This window comes from Lipotes vexillifer, unplaced genomic scaffold, assembly GCF_000442215.2.
Source record: "Lipotes vexillifer unplaced genomic scaffold, Lipotes_vexillifer_v1.1 scaffold1034, whole genome shotgun sequence".
In the NCBI taxonomy this organism is placed as follows: Eukaryota; Metazoa; Chordata; class Mammalia; order Artiodactyla; family Lipotidae; genus Lipotes; species Lipotes vexillifer.
The window spans coordinates 644,891-662,671 of record NW_006790288.1 but is presented as its reverse complement, the minus strand read 5'-3'; the positions used below and the strand labels follow the sequence as shown (position 1 = coordinate 662,671).

The 17,781-nt window shown below is 37.3% G+C and overlaps 1 protein-coding gene across 3 annotated transcripts in view; it reads right to left on the bottom strand.

Moving 5' to 3' along the window:
* RPRD2 (regulation of nuclear pre-mRNA domain containing 2) overlaps positions 1-17,781 on the bottom strand; it is an 81,653-nt gene that overhangs the window by 28,680 nt on the left and 35,192 nt on the right. For all 3 annotated transcript variants that reach the window (XM_007463506.1, XM_007463508.1, XM_007463507.1), the window contains exon 2: positions 15,958-16,087. In XM_007463506.1, the coding sequence (XP_007463568.1) occupies positions 15,958-16,087 (130 nt within the window). The remainder of the gene's footprint in view (positions 1-15,957; positions 16,088-17,781) is intronic.

Below are 17,781 nucleotides of genomic sequence, written 5' to 3'. Positions count from 1 at the left end.
TCTTACATTTTGGATATTAACTCCATTATCAGTTATTTGATTTGCAAATACCTTCTCCTATTCAGTAGGCTGTCTTTTTGTTTTATGATGGTTTCCTTTGCTGTGCAGAAACTTTTTAGTTTGATGTAGTCCCATTTGTTTATTTTTCCTTTTGTTTCCCTTGCCTGAGGTGACATATCCAGAAAAGTAATGCTAAGACCAATGTCAAAGACCCTACAGCCTACGATTTCTTCTAGGATTTTTATAGTTTCAGGTCTTACATCAAGTCTTTAATCCATTTTGAGTTAATTTTTGTGTCTGTTGTAAGACAGTGGCCTAGTTTGGGGTTTTTTTGGTATGTTGCTGTCTTGTTTTTCCCACCACCATTTATTTACTGAAGAGACTATCCTTCCTCCATTGTATGTTCTTTGCTCCTTTGTTGTAAATTAGTTGTCCATAAATGCATAGGCTTATCTCTGGGCTTTCAATTTTGTTCCACTGATCAAGGTATTTGTTTTTCTGTCAATACCATGCTGTTTTGGTTACTATGGCTTTGTAATATCATTCGATATCAGGGTGTGTGATACCTACTGATTTGTTCTTTTTTCTCAGGATTACTTTGGCTATTCAGCGTCTTTTGTGGTTCCATACAAATTCTGGAATTTTTGTTCTATTTTGGTGAAAAACGTCCTTCAGATTTTGATTGGAATTGCATTGAATCTGCAGATTGCTTTAGGTAATATGAACATTCTGATGTTAATTCTTTCAATCCATGAGCGTGGAATATCTTTCCATTTATTTGTGTCTTCTTCAATTTCTTTCAACAATGTCTTATAGTTTTCAACGTACCGGTCTTTCACCTCCTTGGTTAAATTTATTCCAGGTATTTCATTCTTTTTTGTTGCAATTGTAAATGGGATTGTTTTATTTTCTTAATTTCTTTTTCTGGTAGCTCATTGTTAACATACAGAAATGAAACCAATTTCTGTATACTGATTTCATATTCTGAAATTTTACTGTATTTGTTTATTGATTCTAATAGGTTTTTAAAGCAATTTTTTAAATTAATTATTTGTTTAGTTTTGGCTGTGCTGGGTCTTCGTTGCCACACGCAAGCTTTCTCTAGTAATGGTGAGCAGGGGCTACTATTCGCTGCGGTGCGCGGGCTTCTCATTGCAGTGGCTTCTCTTGTTGCGGAGCATGGGCTCTAGGCGCACGGGCTCAGTAGTTGTGGCTTGCAGGCTCTTCAGTGCAGGCTCAGTACTTGTGGTGCATGGGCTTAGTTGTTCCACGGCATGTGGGATCCTCCCAGACCAGGGCTCGAACCCATGTCCCCTGCACTAGCAGGCGGATTCTTAACCATTGTGCCATCAGGGAAGTCCCTGATTCTAATAGGTTTTTGGTGAAGTCTTTAGGATTTTCTATATATAAAATCATGTCATCTGCAAATAGTGACAGTTATACTTCTTCTGTTCCAATGCCTTTTATTTCTTTTTCCTGCCTAATTGCTCTGGCTAGAATTTCCAGTACTATATTGAATAAGAATGGCAAGAGTATACATCATTGCCTTGTTCCTGTTCTAAGAAGGACAGCTTTCAATTCTTCACCACTGAGTATTATGTTAGCTGTGGGTTTGTCATATACTGCCTATATTATGTTGAGGAACGTTCCTTCTGTACCCACTCTATTTTTTTTTAATAAATAAATTTATTTTTTTTTTTATTTTTGGTTGCCTTGGGTCTTCATTGCTGCGTATGGGCTTTCTCTAGTTGCAGCAAGCAGGGGCTACTCTGCATTACGGTGCGCGGGCATCTCATTGCAGTGGCTTCTCTTGTTGCAGAGCACGGGCTCCAGGTGCGTGGGCTTCTGCAGTTGTGGTGCATGGGCTCAGTAGTTGTGGCTTGTGGGCTCTAGAGCACAGGCTCAGTAGTTGTGGCGCAGGGGCTTGTTGCTCCGCAGCATGTGGGATCTTCCCGGACCAGGGATCAAACCCATGTCCCCTGCATCGGCAGGCAGATTCTTAACCACTGCACCACCAGGAAAGTCCCTGTACCCACTTTATTGAGAGTTTTTAATTATAACTGGGCGTTGAATTTTGTCAAATGCTTTTTCTGCCTCTATCGAGATGATCATATGTTTTTTGTTTCTTTTGTGGTACGCGGGCCTCGCACTGCTGTGGCCTCTCCCGTTGCGAAGCACAGGCTCCAGACACGCAGGCTCAGCGGCCATGGCTCACGGGCCCAGCTGCTCCGCGGCATGTGGGATCTTCCCGGACCGGGGCATGAACCCGCGTCCCCTGCATCAGCAGGCGGACTCTCAACCACTGTGCCACCAGGGAAGCCCAATCATATGTTTTTTAATCCTTCTTTTTGTTAATGTATCATGTTGACTTACAGATGTTGAACCACCCTTGCATCCTTGGAATATATCACACTGGATCATGGTGTATGATCCTTTTATGATTCAGCTTGCTAACATATTTTTCCTTTTTTTTTAAATTGAAGTATAGTTGATTTATAATGTTGTGTTAGTTTCTTTTTTTCTTAAATTTATTTATTTATATTTATTTTGGCTGCATTGGGTCTTCGTTGCTGCGAGCCGGCTTTCTCTAGTTGCGGTGAGCAGGGGCTACTCTTCATTGCAATGCGTGAGCTTCTCATTGTGGTGGCTTCTGTTGTTGCAGAGCATGGGCTTCAGTAGTTGTGGCACACAGGCTCAGTAGTTGTGGCTTACGGGCTCTAGAGTACAGGCTCAGTAGTTGTGGCACACAGGCCCAGTTGCTCCGCAGCATGTGGGATCTTCCTGGACCAGGACTTGAACCCGCGTCCCCTGCACTGGCAGGCAGGTTCTTAACCACTGAGCCACCAGGGAAGCCCCATACAATGTTGTGTTAGTTTCTGATGTACAGCAAAGTGATTTGGTTATACACATATATATTCTTTTTCCTATTCTTTTCCATTATAGGTTATTACAAGGTATTGAATATAGGTCCCTGTGCTATACAGTAGGACCTTGTTGTTTATCTATTTTATATATAGTAGTGTGTATCTGTTAATATCAAGTTCCTAATTTATCCACCTACCCTTTCTCCTTTGATAACCAGAAGTTTGTTTTCTATGTCTGTGAGTCTGTTTCTGTTTTGTAAATAAGTTCATTTGTATCATTTTAAAAGATTCCATATGTAAGTGATATCATATATATGTCTTTCTCTAACTCACTTCATGTAGTATGATAATCTCTAGGATCTATCCATGTTGCTGCAAACGGCATTATTTCATTCTTTTTTATGGCTGAGTAATATTTCATTGTATGTGTGAGTACACACACACACACACACACACACACACACACTCTACATCTTCTTTACCCATTCATCTGTCGATGGACACTTAGGTTGCTTCCACGCCTTGGCTATTACAAACAGTGCTGCTATGAACACTGGGGCAGCACATGTATCTTTTTGAATTAGTTTTCATCTTTTCTGGATACATGTCCAGGAGTGGGATTGCTGGATCATATGGTAACTCGATTTTTAGTTTTTTAAGGAACTTCCATACTGTTCTTCACAGTGGCTGCACCAATTTACAGTTCCACCAACACTGTAGGATTCCCTTTTCTCCACACCCTCTCCAGCATTTATTATTTGTAGACTTTTTGATGATGGCCATTCTGACTGGTGGGAGGTGATTCCTCATTGTAGTTCTGACTTGCATTTCTCCAATAATTAGTGATGCTGAGCGTATTTTCATGTGCCTGTTGGGCATCTGGATGTTTTCTTTAGAGAAAAGTCTGTTTAGGTCTTCTGCCCATTTTTTGATTGGGTTTTTGTTTTTTGATATTGAGCTGTATGACCTATTTGAATATTTTGGAAAATAAGCCCTTGTCAGTCTCAATGTTTGCAAATATTTTCTCCCAGTCCATAGGTTGTCTTTTCATTTTGTTTATGGTTTCCTTTGCTGTGCAAAAGCTTGTAAGTTTAATTAGGTGCCACTTGTTTACTTTTGCTTTTATTTTTTTTTGCCTTGGGATACTCACCTAAGAAAACATTGCTATGATTTATGTCAGAGAACGTTTTGCCTATGTTCTCTTCAAGTTTTATGGTGTCACGTCTTATATTTAAGTCTTTAAGCCATTTTATTTTTGTGTATGGTGTGAGGAAGTATTCTAACTTCACTGATTTACATGTGGCTGTCCAGTTTTCCCAACATCACTTGCTAAAGAGACTATCTTTTCTCCATTGTATATTCTTGCCTCCTTTGTTGAAGATTAGTTAACCATAGGTATGCGGGTTTATTTCCGAGTTGGCTTGCTAATGTTTTGTTGAGAACTTTTGCATCTATGTTCACGAGATACTGGCCTGTAATTTTCTTTTTTGTGTGTTGTCTTTGTCTGGTTTTAGTATTAGGGTGACCATAGACTCGTAAAATAAGTTAGGATGTGTTCCCTCCTCTTCAATTTTTTAAAATAGTTTGAGGAGGAAAAACTGTCTACTGCCAGGTTTTAAGTGTAGAAAGTCCTCCTACCAGAGATTTTTTACATTATAACTTATTTTCTTTCATCTCTCTTTTCATGATTAACATTTCTTTTTATCCTCCTCTGTTTTGGTTTATTTATTAATTTAATTAATGGAAAATAGGTGCACCCTAATATTTCTTTTTAATGTTCAGCTGCATAATTCATTTAAAGACCACTGGTGTATAAATGTAAAGTTAAGCTCTAATCTAAACAGATTTCCAATTAATCGTTTCAATATCATAATTTCTCTTTTCCTCACTCATTTACTGTGCTTCCTCTAGAATATAATTATTAATCTTTTTCTTGGCTGTAAATTCTGCACCACTGATCCATTTTTACACTATACTGTATTATCTTCAAAACTGTAGCTTACCTCTTCCCTCATTACGATTATACTTCAGAACATTTCTTATATTCTCATTTGCTTATTTTCCTGGAGTAAATTTAGAGTAATGTTAAGTTCCAAAAGAGGTGATACTTTGGCATTTTTAATTTGAATTATATTAGGAGAATATATTAATTTAAACAAAGCATTATTTTCTAATTAATATCTATGAATTAATACATTATTCTTTACTGCAGCAAAGCACTAATAAATTTATATTCAACATTCCCAAATACAATTTATTCATAAAGGTCTCACATATTTCCTGTTAAGGCTATTCTTAGGTATTTCATATATTTTATTGCTAGTATGATTCACCATCCCTCTTACTGCTAACTTCCCAGAGTAAAAGTGATTCAGAAGTTTGTTGATGGTAAATTGTTCTCAGTTTTTGTTTCTCTGGATGTATCTTTATATGGTTTGTCTAGCTCTTGAAAGTAGTCTTGCTTTGTATGCAAATCCATGTTTTTAAAAATTAATTAATTAATTAAACTTTGGCTGCATTGGGTCTTCATTGCTACACGCGGGCTCTCTCTAGTTGCAGCAAGTGGGGGCTACTCTTCGTTGTGGTGCACGGGCTTCTCATTGTTGTGGCCTCTCACTGTGGAGCATGGGCTCTAGGCATGAGGGCTTCGGCAGTTATGGCACACGGGCTCAGTAGTTGTGGCTCGCGGGCCCTAGAGCACAGGCTAAGTAGTTGTAGTGCAGGTGCTTAGTTGATCCGTGGCATGTGGGATCTTTCCAGACCAGTGCTCGAACCCGTGTCCCCTGCATTGGCAGGCAGATTCTTAACCACTGCGCCACCAGGGAAGTCCCACAAATCCATGTTGATGGCTATTTTCTTTCAATGCTATAAAAATATTTTTCATAACTGCCTTCTGGTTTCACTGTTGCAGTTTAGAAGTCTGTTGTCAGTCTAACTGTAATCCTTGTGCATGTGATCTGACTTTGTCTTTTCTCTTGACTACTTTGTTTTTTGTTTACTGTTTTTTAACTGTCATAAAATAATAACATAAAACTTGCCATTTTAACCATTTTTAAATGTACAACTCAGTGGCATTAGTTATATCCACAATGTTGTACAATGACCTCTGTTTGTTTCCAACAATTTTCACTGCCCTAAACAGAAACTCTGTACCCGTTAAACAATTAACTCCCTATTACCCCTTTCCTCCAGCTCCTAACAACTTCTAATCTACTTTCTGCCTCTATGGATTTACCTATTCTAGACATTTTCTATAAATAGAATCATACAATATTTCCCGTATAACCACAATTCTACCTTCTGTTTCTATGAATCTGACTACTGTAGTTACTTCATATAAGTGGAATCATACAATAGTTGTGCTTCTGTGATTGGTTTATTTCACTTAGCATAATGTCTTCAAGATTCATCTACATTGTAGCATGTGTCAGAATTCTCTCCTTTTTAAGGTTGAATGATATTCTGTTTTATGTATATATCATATTTTGTTTATCTGTTCACCTGAAAATTGGGCTGGTTCCTTCTTTTGGCTATTGTAAAAAGTGCTGTTATGAACAAGGGTGTACAAACATCCATTTGATTTCCTGCTTTCATTTCTTTTTTTGTACATACCCAGGAGTAGAACTGCTGGATCATACAGTAATTCTCTGTTTAACTTTTTGAAGAACCATCAAACTTTTTCCATAGCAGCTGCACCATTTTACATTCCTACAGAGATGCACAAGTTTTTCCTCATTCTCTCTAACACTTGTTATCTCCTGGTTTTATTTTGTTTTTAAATTAGTCATCCTAGTAGGTGTGAACGCTTTGGCTGCTTTTAAAAATCTTTTTGTTTTGTAATTTCATCACAATGAATGACTAGGTGTAAATTTTTTATTTACCCTGCTTAGTATATGTTGTGCTTCCTATGTTTGAAGATTCATGTTTTGTTTTGTTTGTTTCATCACTTTCCAAGTGTTCTCAGCCATTACCTCTTTGAAAGAACTCAGAAGTTCTCTCCTCCAGGATTCTCATTTGATGTTAATTAGGCCTTTCATTCTATTCTCCATTTTTCCACTTCCTTCTCTCTACTGCTGCATTCTAATTTCTTCAGAACTATTTTCTAGCTTAATCTCTTTTTCCCTTCTAGAATTCCTACTGGTTCTTTTGCCCAAATATGTAATCCATTGTTCATTTTATTCCATTTAATCTTTCTTTAACATCTCTTATAAGTGTCTTATATACCCTGTCTGATCATTCTAGTATCTGAAGCTCACTGTGAGGGGATCTAAATCTGCTGATTCTCCTTTGTGGTGCTTTGTTTCCCAATGTATTTGGCGACCTTTGATGGTGAGCACACATTTTTTTCATCTGTGAGATTCCTGGTGATCTAAGTAGGAAATGTGTTCCTTGAGAGCAAATCTACACTGGAAGCCAGGGGGACTTATGACTCAAGACTACTTTATCCCCCTTCCAGAGCCCAGATCATGTGGTAGGTACTCTGAGATAGGCATACTAATTAATGTCAGCTCTGCCATTCTAATATGTCCACTGTTGTTGGTTCGGCTTATATTTTGTCATGAATGTATTGTTTTATAAAAAAGGACCCTTTGGAATAGATGGCTGGCCATTCAGCCAGAAGCCAAATCATAATTATCTGTAAATGTCTGTTTACAGAGCTTCCTCCTGGCAGGAGTTATAACTTATTTACTGTTGCTTCTTCAGCACCTACAAAGTGTTCACTAAATAGTAAATGAATGAGTGACAACTGGATTTTGTCATTTTCAAACCCAACTATTCATTATGAAGTCCCAACAGCTATTCACCGAAGTCTCAAGTAAAATATGCTGGAAAAACAGCAACTGCTAAGAAATCATAAAAATAAGACCAGGGTATAATATAGTAAAAAATAGCACTCGATGGAGGAAACTGGAGGTTTTAGTTCTGGTTTTAGTGAGAAGTCTTTTGGGAACTAGGTTTCTTCATTTGTAAAATGATTTTTACTAAACAATTTCTGTTAGCTCTAAAATTCTTGGCTAGATTCATTCTTTATATGAACACAGAACTCTCAAACTTCCACAATCCAACCGCCTCTTGAATTTACAAATTCAACTAAAATAAAAAACCAAAACAAAATCCAAAATAGCAGTTTTACTTACCTTGTAATTCTAGACCTCTATTTCAGCCATTACTGATCACAACCTTAATTTCTACAGAACATACAATTATTACCACACACAACATAATTAAATATAAACTTTGTTGTTTGACTTATAAGTAACAAAAAAATTGACTGACTTGCAGAATTGCTATTTTGAATAGATGCTTCCTAAGCTAGCAACCCTCGCCCCTGGACCACTTTTAAAACAGCAAGGTATTAGCAAATTATTTCAAGGCATAAAGTTGATAAGGAGTACAAGAGGTGCCCAGGTGTCACAGATAAAATAAAGAGAACCAGGGAATTTCCTGGCAGTCCAGTGGTTAGGACTCCGCGCTCTCACTGCCGAGGGCCCAGGTTTAGTCCTTGATTGGGGAACTGACATCCCACAAGCTGCGCAGAGTGGCAAAAAAACAAAACAAAACAAAACCAGAACCAAACAGCATAATCTTGTGCCTCACTCAAGAATATCTTTTCTTTATCAGTATCTTATTTCTGGGACATCATCAGAATAATGTGCTATATATCTTGCAGGTTCTTAATAAATATTTGCCAACTGACTGAATGGAAGACCAAATACTGGGTCAACTCAAGGAGGAGGCAGTCAGTACTTAATCAAAAAAACCTTGTAGCTCAGAAATTAGATGGAGAGATTTTCATCTCTAAAAACTTGCTACTCTGTATCTCCTAAGATAATCCCCATTTATAAAACTTATCTTTTTTATTTGCCTATAACAAATGTTTTCCCTAGTGTGTCACTTGTCTTTAATTTTATGGTGTCTTCTATAATGTAGAAGTTTAATTTTGATGTACTTAAATTTACAAATACTTTTCTTTATTACCTGTTCTTGGTGTCTTAAGAGCTTTCTAAACTAACCCTTAATAGTCATGAACATATTCATATTTTCTTCTAACATTTTAACGTTTTGTTTTATACATCAAGGTAATTCATTTGGGATATATTTTTGTGTACTGTGTTGGGAAACATTTAACATTTAATTTTATTTTTTCCACACAGGAAGTCCATGTCCCAGAATCACTTATTGAAGAGTTCATCTTCCCCGCAATGAATTGTAATGCAACTGCTACCATTTACAGAGGTCCCATATATGTATGAGTCCATTTGTGGGCTCTCTGTTTTGTTCCTTAAATCTATTTGTCTATCCTTGTATTAATACCATACTCTTTTAATTACTATAGCCAAATAATAATTCTTGATATTTCATAGGTTAAGTCCAACTTGGCTTTTTATCAACAGTCTTGACTACTCCTAAGACACTGACTTCTCTACACGAATTTTAGAATCAGTATAAAGAATTTCTTAAAATGTCCTACTGGGAACCTGATTAAAGTGTACTGTATTTACATGCTGATTTTTGTCTTTTTGAAACAGTTTATAATTTTCTTCATAAAGGTCTCAACACACTTTTGTTCTAGGTACCTATAAGCTTTTGTTGTTACTGCTAATAATATCCCTTTTTTCTTAAATTATATTTTAACTGGTTATTTCTGATATACTGAAACGCTATTGATTCTTATATGTTGGTTTGTATCCAGCAACCTGGCTGAATCCTCATTAGTCTGTAAATTCTCTTGGATTTCCTATGAATATGATTGCAAAGTCTCCATTTATCTTTTTACCCTATATGATTCCCCTGAAAACATTTTATAGTTCTTCAACAACTATAAATCAGAATTTGCAAATTAAATAAAAATACAGTAAATACCATGCACACTAACATTGATTTAAAGTGAGAAATATTTTGTTGAAACCAAGTACAAGGTGCAATGCAAACATGATACTGAATATATATACTGAATTTAATATTGTTTTTAATTTATCAAGCCTATAATACTATTATCATTCAATTATTTCACCATTTTTCTCCATTTGAACTACTATGAACTTTTTTTTAGTGTATGTCAAAATTATTAGTGCCTTCAACTGATACAAACCATTATTTATATATTAAAGCCATCTTTAACCTTTCCTCATTAGCCTTTGATAAAGTAATATTATCTTATGTCAAAATACAAACACATGATAACACAGCCACTGAAAATGAGTCACAGAACTGTTAATAAGGTATTCATACAGATGACACTGAATATGCTTTTAGACAATCCACAGACCCTTTAAACTATATCTATGGACCCACCTAGGAATACCTAGGCCTGTACTTAAGAAATACAGCTTTACAGCTCTCCATGGTATTTCCATCCATGCGTCAAGCTAACCAACCACCTATGATGTGACAAGCATTGTGCTGGGAGCAGAATGTCTGGGAGATAGAAACTGGTGACAAAAAGCATGTGTATCAATTACAAAGCAGTGTGTTAGGTGCTATGACAGAAGTAGAGACAGGTATAATGGTAGCAAAGAAGAATTGTTTAATCCAGACTAGGAAGTAGAAGTCAGGAAGGGAAAATTTCTTGAGGATACTAAGTGTATAAGGAAGGTGAAAGGATAGAGCAAACAAAACTCTACAGAGTTCATACCTAATTGGGAATACTGTACTGCTCTACGGTTGATCATACAATTTGTTCTACTAGGCTGCCAATTTGATTTTCAAAAGGAATCAACTTCTTAAATTCATTTACTTAATACTGTAATTTGAAAATTGTTTAGTCCAAATAAATCTTACATTATGGAAAAGTTGCATATAATTACATATGATATATATTATAAACAAATGATTAAAAAGTGAACAGCCATGTAATCACAACCCAGGTCAAGAAATAAAATATCACTAGCTTCCCAGAGGACCTGAGTGGACCCCTTCAAGTTTACAATCCCTTCCATCTACCTGGGATGGTAGACTTTTGTGATAATTGTTTCCTTACTTTTCTTTGTTTTTGTTTTTTGTTTTTTTTTGCGGTACGCGGGCCTCTCACTGTTGTGGCCTCTCCTGTTGTGGAGCACAGGCTCCGGACGCGCAGGCTCAGCGGCCATGGCTCACGGGCCCAGCCACTCTGCGGCATGTAGGATCTTCCCGGACCGGGGCACGAACCTGTGTCCCCTGCATCGGCAGGCGGACTCTCAACCACTGCGCCACCAGGGAAGCCCACTTTTCTTTGTTTTAACATATAGGTAGGTATAAACAAGAGTTCATTTTTTGCCAAATTTGAACTTTATATAAATGGATTCATACTATATATACATAAATATTCCTTTGTACTTTCAATTAATATTTTGTGAGATTTGTCTATGTCATTGCATATAACTGAAATTCATTAATTTTCCTTGCTGTCTGGTATTCCAGTATGCCACAATTCATTCACTTTACTGTAGAAAAATGTTTCCAAATTTTTTTTATTAAGGTTTTCACTTTATTAATTTATTTTCTGGCTGTGCTGTGCTGCTTGTGAGATCTTAGTTCTCCAACCAGGGATCGAACCTGGGCCCCCTAAAGTGGAAGCACAAGAGTCCTAACCAATGGACCGCTAGGGAACTCCCCAAATTTTTATTACCATAGACAATGTTGCTATGAAAATGCCCTTCCACTGATCTTGCTGCACATATGCAAAAGTTTCTCAGGGGTAAAAGCCTATGGGTGGAATTGCGAGATCTGTACATAAACTTTTTTTTTTTTTCCTGTGGTATGCGGGCCTCTCACTGTTGTGGCCTCTCCCGTTGTGGAGCACAGGCTCCAGACGCGCAAGCTCAGTGGCCATGGCTCACGGGCCCAGCCACTCCGCGGCATGTGGGATCTTCCCGGACCAGGGCACGAACCTGTGTCCCCTGCATTGGCAGGCGGATTCTTAACCACTGCGTCACCAGGGAAGCCCTTTGTCTTCTCACTCTTTATAGTGTCTTTCAATTAAATGGAAGGGTCTTCATTTTAATGTAGCTGTATTTATTAATCTTATGAGGTAAGGTCATGAAATATTCTCCTATATTGTCTTCAAAAGATTTGTAGTTCTTTCATCTTTAAGTATTTAATATGCAATTGATTTTTGTGTATGATGTGAGTGGGATCTAATTTTTTCTATATAGCCAATTTGTCCCAGCAATATTTATGAAGAAGTTATTCTTTTTCTACTACCTAATAGTTTCATACAGAGACCAAGTATATATATATACTGGTCTGTTTCTAGACTTTGTATTATGTTCTACCAGTTTCTTTGGCTATCTCTGGGCAAATATCACACTGCTTTATTTATTGTAGCTTTATAATCAGTCTTGAAATCTGGTAGAGCCAGTCTTCCCACCTTGTTGTTCTTCAAGAGTTTCTAGGCTTTCTCTTTGTGGGGGAAGTGGAAGAAGGAGCTCTCTGCACTTCCATACAAAATTCAAAATCAATTAATAAAATAGGGGGGAAAAACACTACTGAGAGCCTAATTAAGACTGCTTTGGATTTATAAATCAATTTGGGAAGAAATGACATTAAATATTGAGTCTTCCCTATCCACAAATTATTTCTTTAGGTTTTCTATACTGTTTCTCAATTATGTTTTATAATTTTTTCAATAGAGATCTTATACATCTTTTGTTAAGATTTATTTCTAGATACAGTTGATTCTCATTAATTGCAGATTCTGTATTTGCAAATTCACCCACTTACTAAAATTTATTTGTAACTCCAAAATTTAGTCATCACATGTGTTTTGTTTGGCTAGCAATAAATTTTTTAGAATTAAAAAATTTAAAAATTGGGAGGCTTCATATAAGAATCTAGATTTTGACTTAGCTTAAAAAATGAGAAAGTCTTTGGAAGGTCTGAAAGCATAGGTCAACAGTGGACTCATGTTTCTTTATGGCCATAGGCTAGGGCCGAGTAGCTGTTGCCCCTTTTAGATGGGTTTTTCCTTACAGTCCACCCACTTCACTCACCTGGGTTAATTGTCTGGAACTTCTAAACATTTGCCCCTCCTCAATTAAAGGGATTTAAATGATAGCCTTAAATTAAGAGAAATGAATTCACAAAAGGGTAGAAATGAGTCTAAAGTATAACCGTGAACAGAAATTTAAAAGGGGGATGGGATGGGGTTGTTTATGGAATACTAAAGCTCATATCCTAATATACTCTCATTTACCACATACTTTATAATTAATTTCTTTATAAGTGAGAATATATTCTGTTTCACTGATATAGTCTTCTACTCCTGATTCTATTATTGTTTTAAAATATATACAGATAATTGACAGGGGAACTCTGACTTTGACGTTCTTATAAACAATTATCTTGAATATATATCCTTCCACATCAAACCCTACTGAGATTCTGACTGGGATTACACAATGAATTTATAGATTACATATTGGGAGAGAATCATATTTTTAACAATACCAAATCTTTCCCTTCAAAAGTATGCATTGGGCTTCTATGGTGGCGCAGTGGTTGAGAGTCCGCCTGCCAACGCAGGGGACGCGGGTTCGTGCCCTGGACCAGGAGGATCCCACATGCCACGGAGTGGCTGGGCCCGTGAGCCATGGCCGCTGAGCCTGCGCGCGTCCAGAGCCTGTGCTCCGCAACAGGAGAGGCCACAACAGTGAGAGGCCCGTGTACCACACACAAAAAAACAAAAAGTATGTATCTATCTCTTCATTTATCCAGGTCTTCTTATTAAATTTTCTCTATAAAAGCCTTACATACTTATATTTATTTTTGGGTGGGGTTTCCTTTATTTGGGGGGGGAGGCAGTACTTCTTGTTGCAAAAGGAATCTTTTTTTTCTAATTACATTTTTAATTGGTTACTGCTAGCATATATAGGAAATCTACTGCTTTTCTACATTGAACTTGAATCTGGCTATTTAACTGAACTCTCTTATTAGTTGATTCTCTGTAGGCCAGGGGTCAGCAAACTACAAACCTCAAGCCAAATCTGGCCAGCTGCCTGATTTGTAAATAAAGTTTTAGGAACACAGCCACACCCATTTGCTTACGGCTGCTTTTATGCTAGAATGGCAGAGTTGAGTAGTGGCAACAGAGATCCTATGGCCTGCAAAGCCTAAAATACTACCTGGTCTTTTATAGAAAAAGGTTGCCCACCCCTGATGTAGGTAATCCTATTATCTGCAAATAATGATAATTCTATCTCTTCTAAATGCCTTCTCATTATTATTTATTTATTTATTTATTTAGAAATGAATGGAATCTCAACATAATGGTGAACAGTAATAATGATAGAGGGCATCACTGTCCTGAAATGCTTTTATTGTTTCACCATTAAGTCTGATTTTATCATAGGTTTCTCAAGATATCCTTCATTGAGTTAAAAACATTTTCAGAGCTTAAAATTTTAAAGGACTGCACTTTATTCTGAGATTATGCCATTCCTACATTTTTCTGTGAAACAGTAATACAAAGTAGTTGTTTTTAAAAATATCTTTACATGGTAAAATAAAAGGTGATAACCCTATATTAATCCATGAACTAGGTCATGAAATCTAAGTACAGGATACATTAGGCTAAGTTTTTAAGACTATAATGATATTTACAGCAGAAACTCTGTAAATAGTAGTAGTACAGAAACTCTGTAAAAAGTAGTGGAGATCATGTAGCACACTGCTTTTCTTACTCAAAATTATACTGGATTTATATATGTAAAGAAGCAGCACAGACTAGTGGTTTGGTGGCAAAGAACATAAGCCTCGGGGTCTAGACAGGCTTGGGTAGGAATTCTGCCAAATACCAGCCCCGCCCCAACCCGGTAGCTGTGAGAGCTTAGGGCAAGCTACTTAATGTCTCTAAACCAGTTTCCTCCTCCTTAAAATGGGGGTAATAGTAATAGCCACTTTAAATGTTGTTCTCAGGTTTAAACAACCTGAAGTACACGAAGCACTTTGTATAATAATAAAAATATCTGGTCAATTATGACTGCTCAATAAATGTAGGTGATATTACTGTTATTATTTTATGTACTTCTGATGTGTACAAATATTTATTACTTAGTATATAAAAATAAGACCACATTTTAATCTTTTGTAATACCAAAGCAGACATCTTAAGTTTACAATCCAAAGGAAGGAACAAGGATCATTCCATTCTAACTGGGTTAATACTAACAAATGGATCAATAATATATGATGTCATATATTCAAATATATATTACGCTAATAAGTACAAAATTTGAGGAAATATTTAGCTATTTTGATTTTTCCATATAATTGTTTATCCTCCAATTGTGTGTAGATGTGTGTGTTTCTCACACCAAGCAAACAGCTTACAAATATGGATGAAACACAAGGAAAACACTATTAATACAGGACAAAAATAAGATCAAATATAAGTGTTCCAGGCTTCCCTGGTGGCGCAGTGGTTGAGAGTCTGCCTGCTGATGCAGGGGACGTGGGTTTGTGACCCCGTCTGGGAAGATCCCACATGCTGCGGAGCGGCTGGGCCCGTGAGCCATGGCTGCTGAGCCTGCGCGTCCAGAGCCTGTGCTCCGCAACGTGAGCAGAGCCTGTGCTCCGCAATGGGAGAGGCCACAACAGTTAGAGGCCCTCGTATACCACAAAAAAAAAAAAAAAAATATATATATATATATATATATAAGTGTTCCAGCACTTTGAGAAATGCTGGACACAACTTTGCTAATGGAGTAAATCAATATGGAATTAAGAATAAATATTTTCATTTCTCCCTAATTACACAGATTTCATGAAGGGGGCAAGATTTCAGAAAGACTCTGAAAGAAAAATGGAAATGTGTAAAAAACACAAAAACAGAAAAAGCAGTTAGAAAGACTGCCCGAGAGTATGACCAGGAGATACACTCTCCTGGTCAAGTTAGGAGAGAAGAGGCAGAGCATAAATAACAGACAAGTTTTCAAAAAGGGAGGAAAGAGTCTTTAAAAGAAAAGTGTATTACTAGGAAAGTTACAATGAACAATTTGGACAAAATATCCTTGGATCTTCAAGCGTGTGCAACTATTGCAGTTCTTACTAACGGGAAACTAAAATTCTAAATTTTCTAAGCTTAGATCCCAAAGAGGAGTAAGAATTTACTTACTTCACTAGAGCAGCTGCTTCTGGAAGTACATCAGCAAACGATTCACGGAATATGATTGCGTTTTTCCTTTTACAGTTCTGTATGACATCATTGGCAAGGTAAAAGAGATTCAAACGGTGGGGATAGGCAGCTGGAGATGACAAAAGACAATAAATAAGACCAAATGAGTCAATTTATACTTAGTACAACTTATTCCAAATACAGTGTTCTCAAACTGTGTAACTGTTACTACAAGGATAGATGATGAATACACAGACAAATGAGCTAATGGATCAAGTTACTGAACCTAATGCCTAAAAACCTTGACTGCTTCAGGTTAAGTTTCTGTTCTACGTATTCCTTTAGTAAATTTCTACTTCACTTTGTATTTGGCACTAAAAAAAACCATTAACTCTGGAGAAGCTCAAATAAAACAAAACTGTCCTCCCAAACATTTGGGAAGATAAAAAATTGAGTTGAAGTAGTTCAATCTGTTGCAAAAACACCAGGGTTAGTGGAAGGAGAATGGGTTTTAGAATCCAATCAGAATGTGACCTTAGGCAAGCAAATTGCTTAACCTCCTCTACATTATTATTGCAGACAGACTCTTTTCATCAACCAGCCCAGATACACCTAAGTCCTCCCATCTACTGGAAAAGAGGCTCTGCTGCCACTTTCATCACTAGGCGAATGTCCTGGGAAATAAGTAATTTCAGCCCATAAACTCACCCATATCAACCTTTTTTAAGGTCCAGGTCAGGGCCCAATCAATTTACTATCTGGAACCTTGAGCAAAGCCACCCTAAGTTTTATTATTATCCTGAAAAATTTTACTGTCCAGACAGATGATTCATCATGTTTTCTAGTCTCGACCTCAAATGCAGCGACCTCCAAGAACCACTTCTTTCTACATTTTAAAATCACCCTTTCTGACCACAACCACCCATTCCATTATATCTGTCCTTCAATTTCATCAAGATCTCAGTTCTTTATTTTCTCTAACTCACATATAGTCTCTTTTAGTACTCAATTCTTTCTCTACCAATTCCAGAGTCTTTCTGATCCATTATCGAAACCACTCATATCAAAACCTTCATTTGCTTTTCGTCCTCCCTACAATTTAGGCTTTCTATCACATGTATTCAACAAAATCCTAAATCTGGATCAATCTAACTGAACGCCTTTACTGCACCTTTATTTCTGCCCCTGGGTTCTGCTGAAGAAAAATCATACCACCAGAAGTACTGAAACAATGTAAATTCAGTCCCTTCCTTCAGTGGGCCCTCCTTCCATATGTCTTTAATCAGCATCCCCTCTCATTTGCTGTAAGAGCTATTTCAAACTTTTACCACTCTTGTCAAGCGCCCTCTCTTACCACATTCTCACTCTCAGGAGATAAGCTTAATATGCTATTTCACAGAGAAGCAGAAATCATTAGATGGGAATTATGTTCTCTCAAAAAATGTACCCAGGGACTTCCCTGGTGGCACAGTGGTTAAGAATCCGCCTGCCAATGCAGGGGACATGGGTTCGATCCCTCGTCCAGGAAGATTCCACATGCCACGGAGCAACTAAGCCTGTGTGCCACAACTACTGAGCCCGCATGCCACAACTACTGAAGCCTGCGTGCCTAGAGCCCACGCTCCGCAACAAGACAAGCCACCACAATGAGAGACCTGCGCACCGCAATGAAGAGTAGCCCCCACTCGCCGCAACTAGAGAAAGCCCGCACGCAGCAACGAAGACCCAATGCAGCCAAAATTAAATAAATACATAAATTTTTTTTTTTTAATGTACCCATACGTAAACCCATCCAGATCAATTTACCTAAGTCAGTTAAGATCT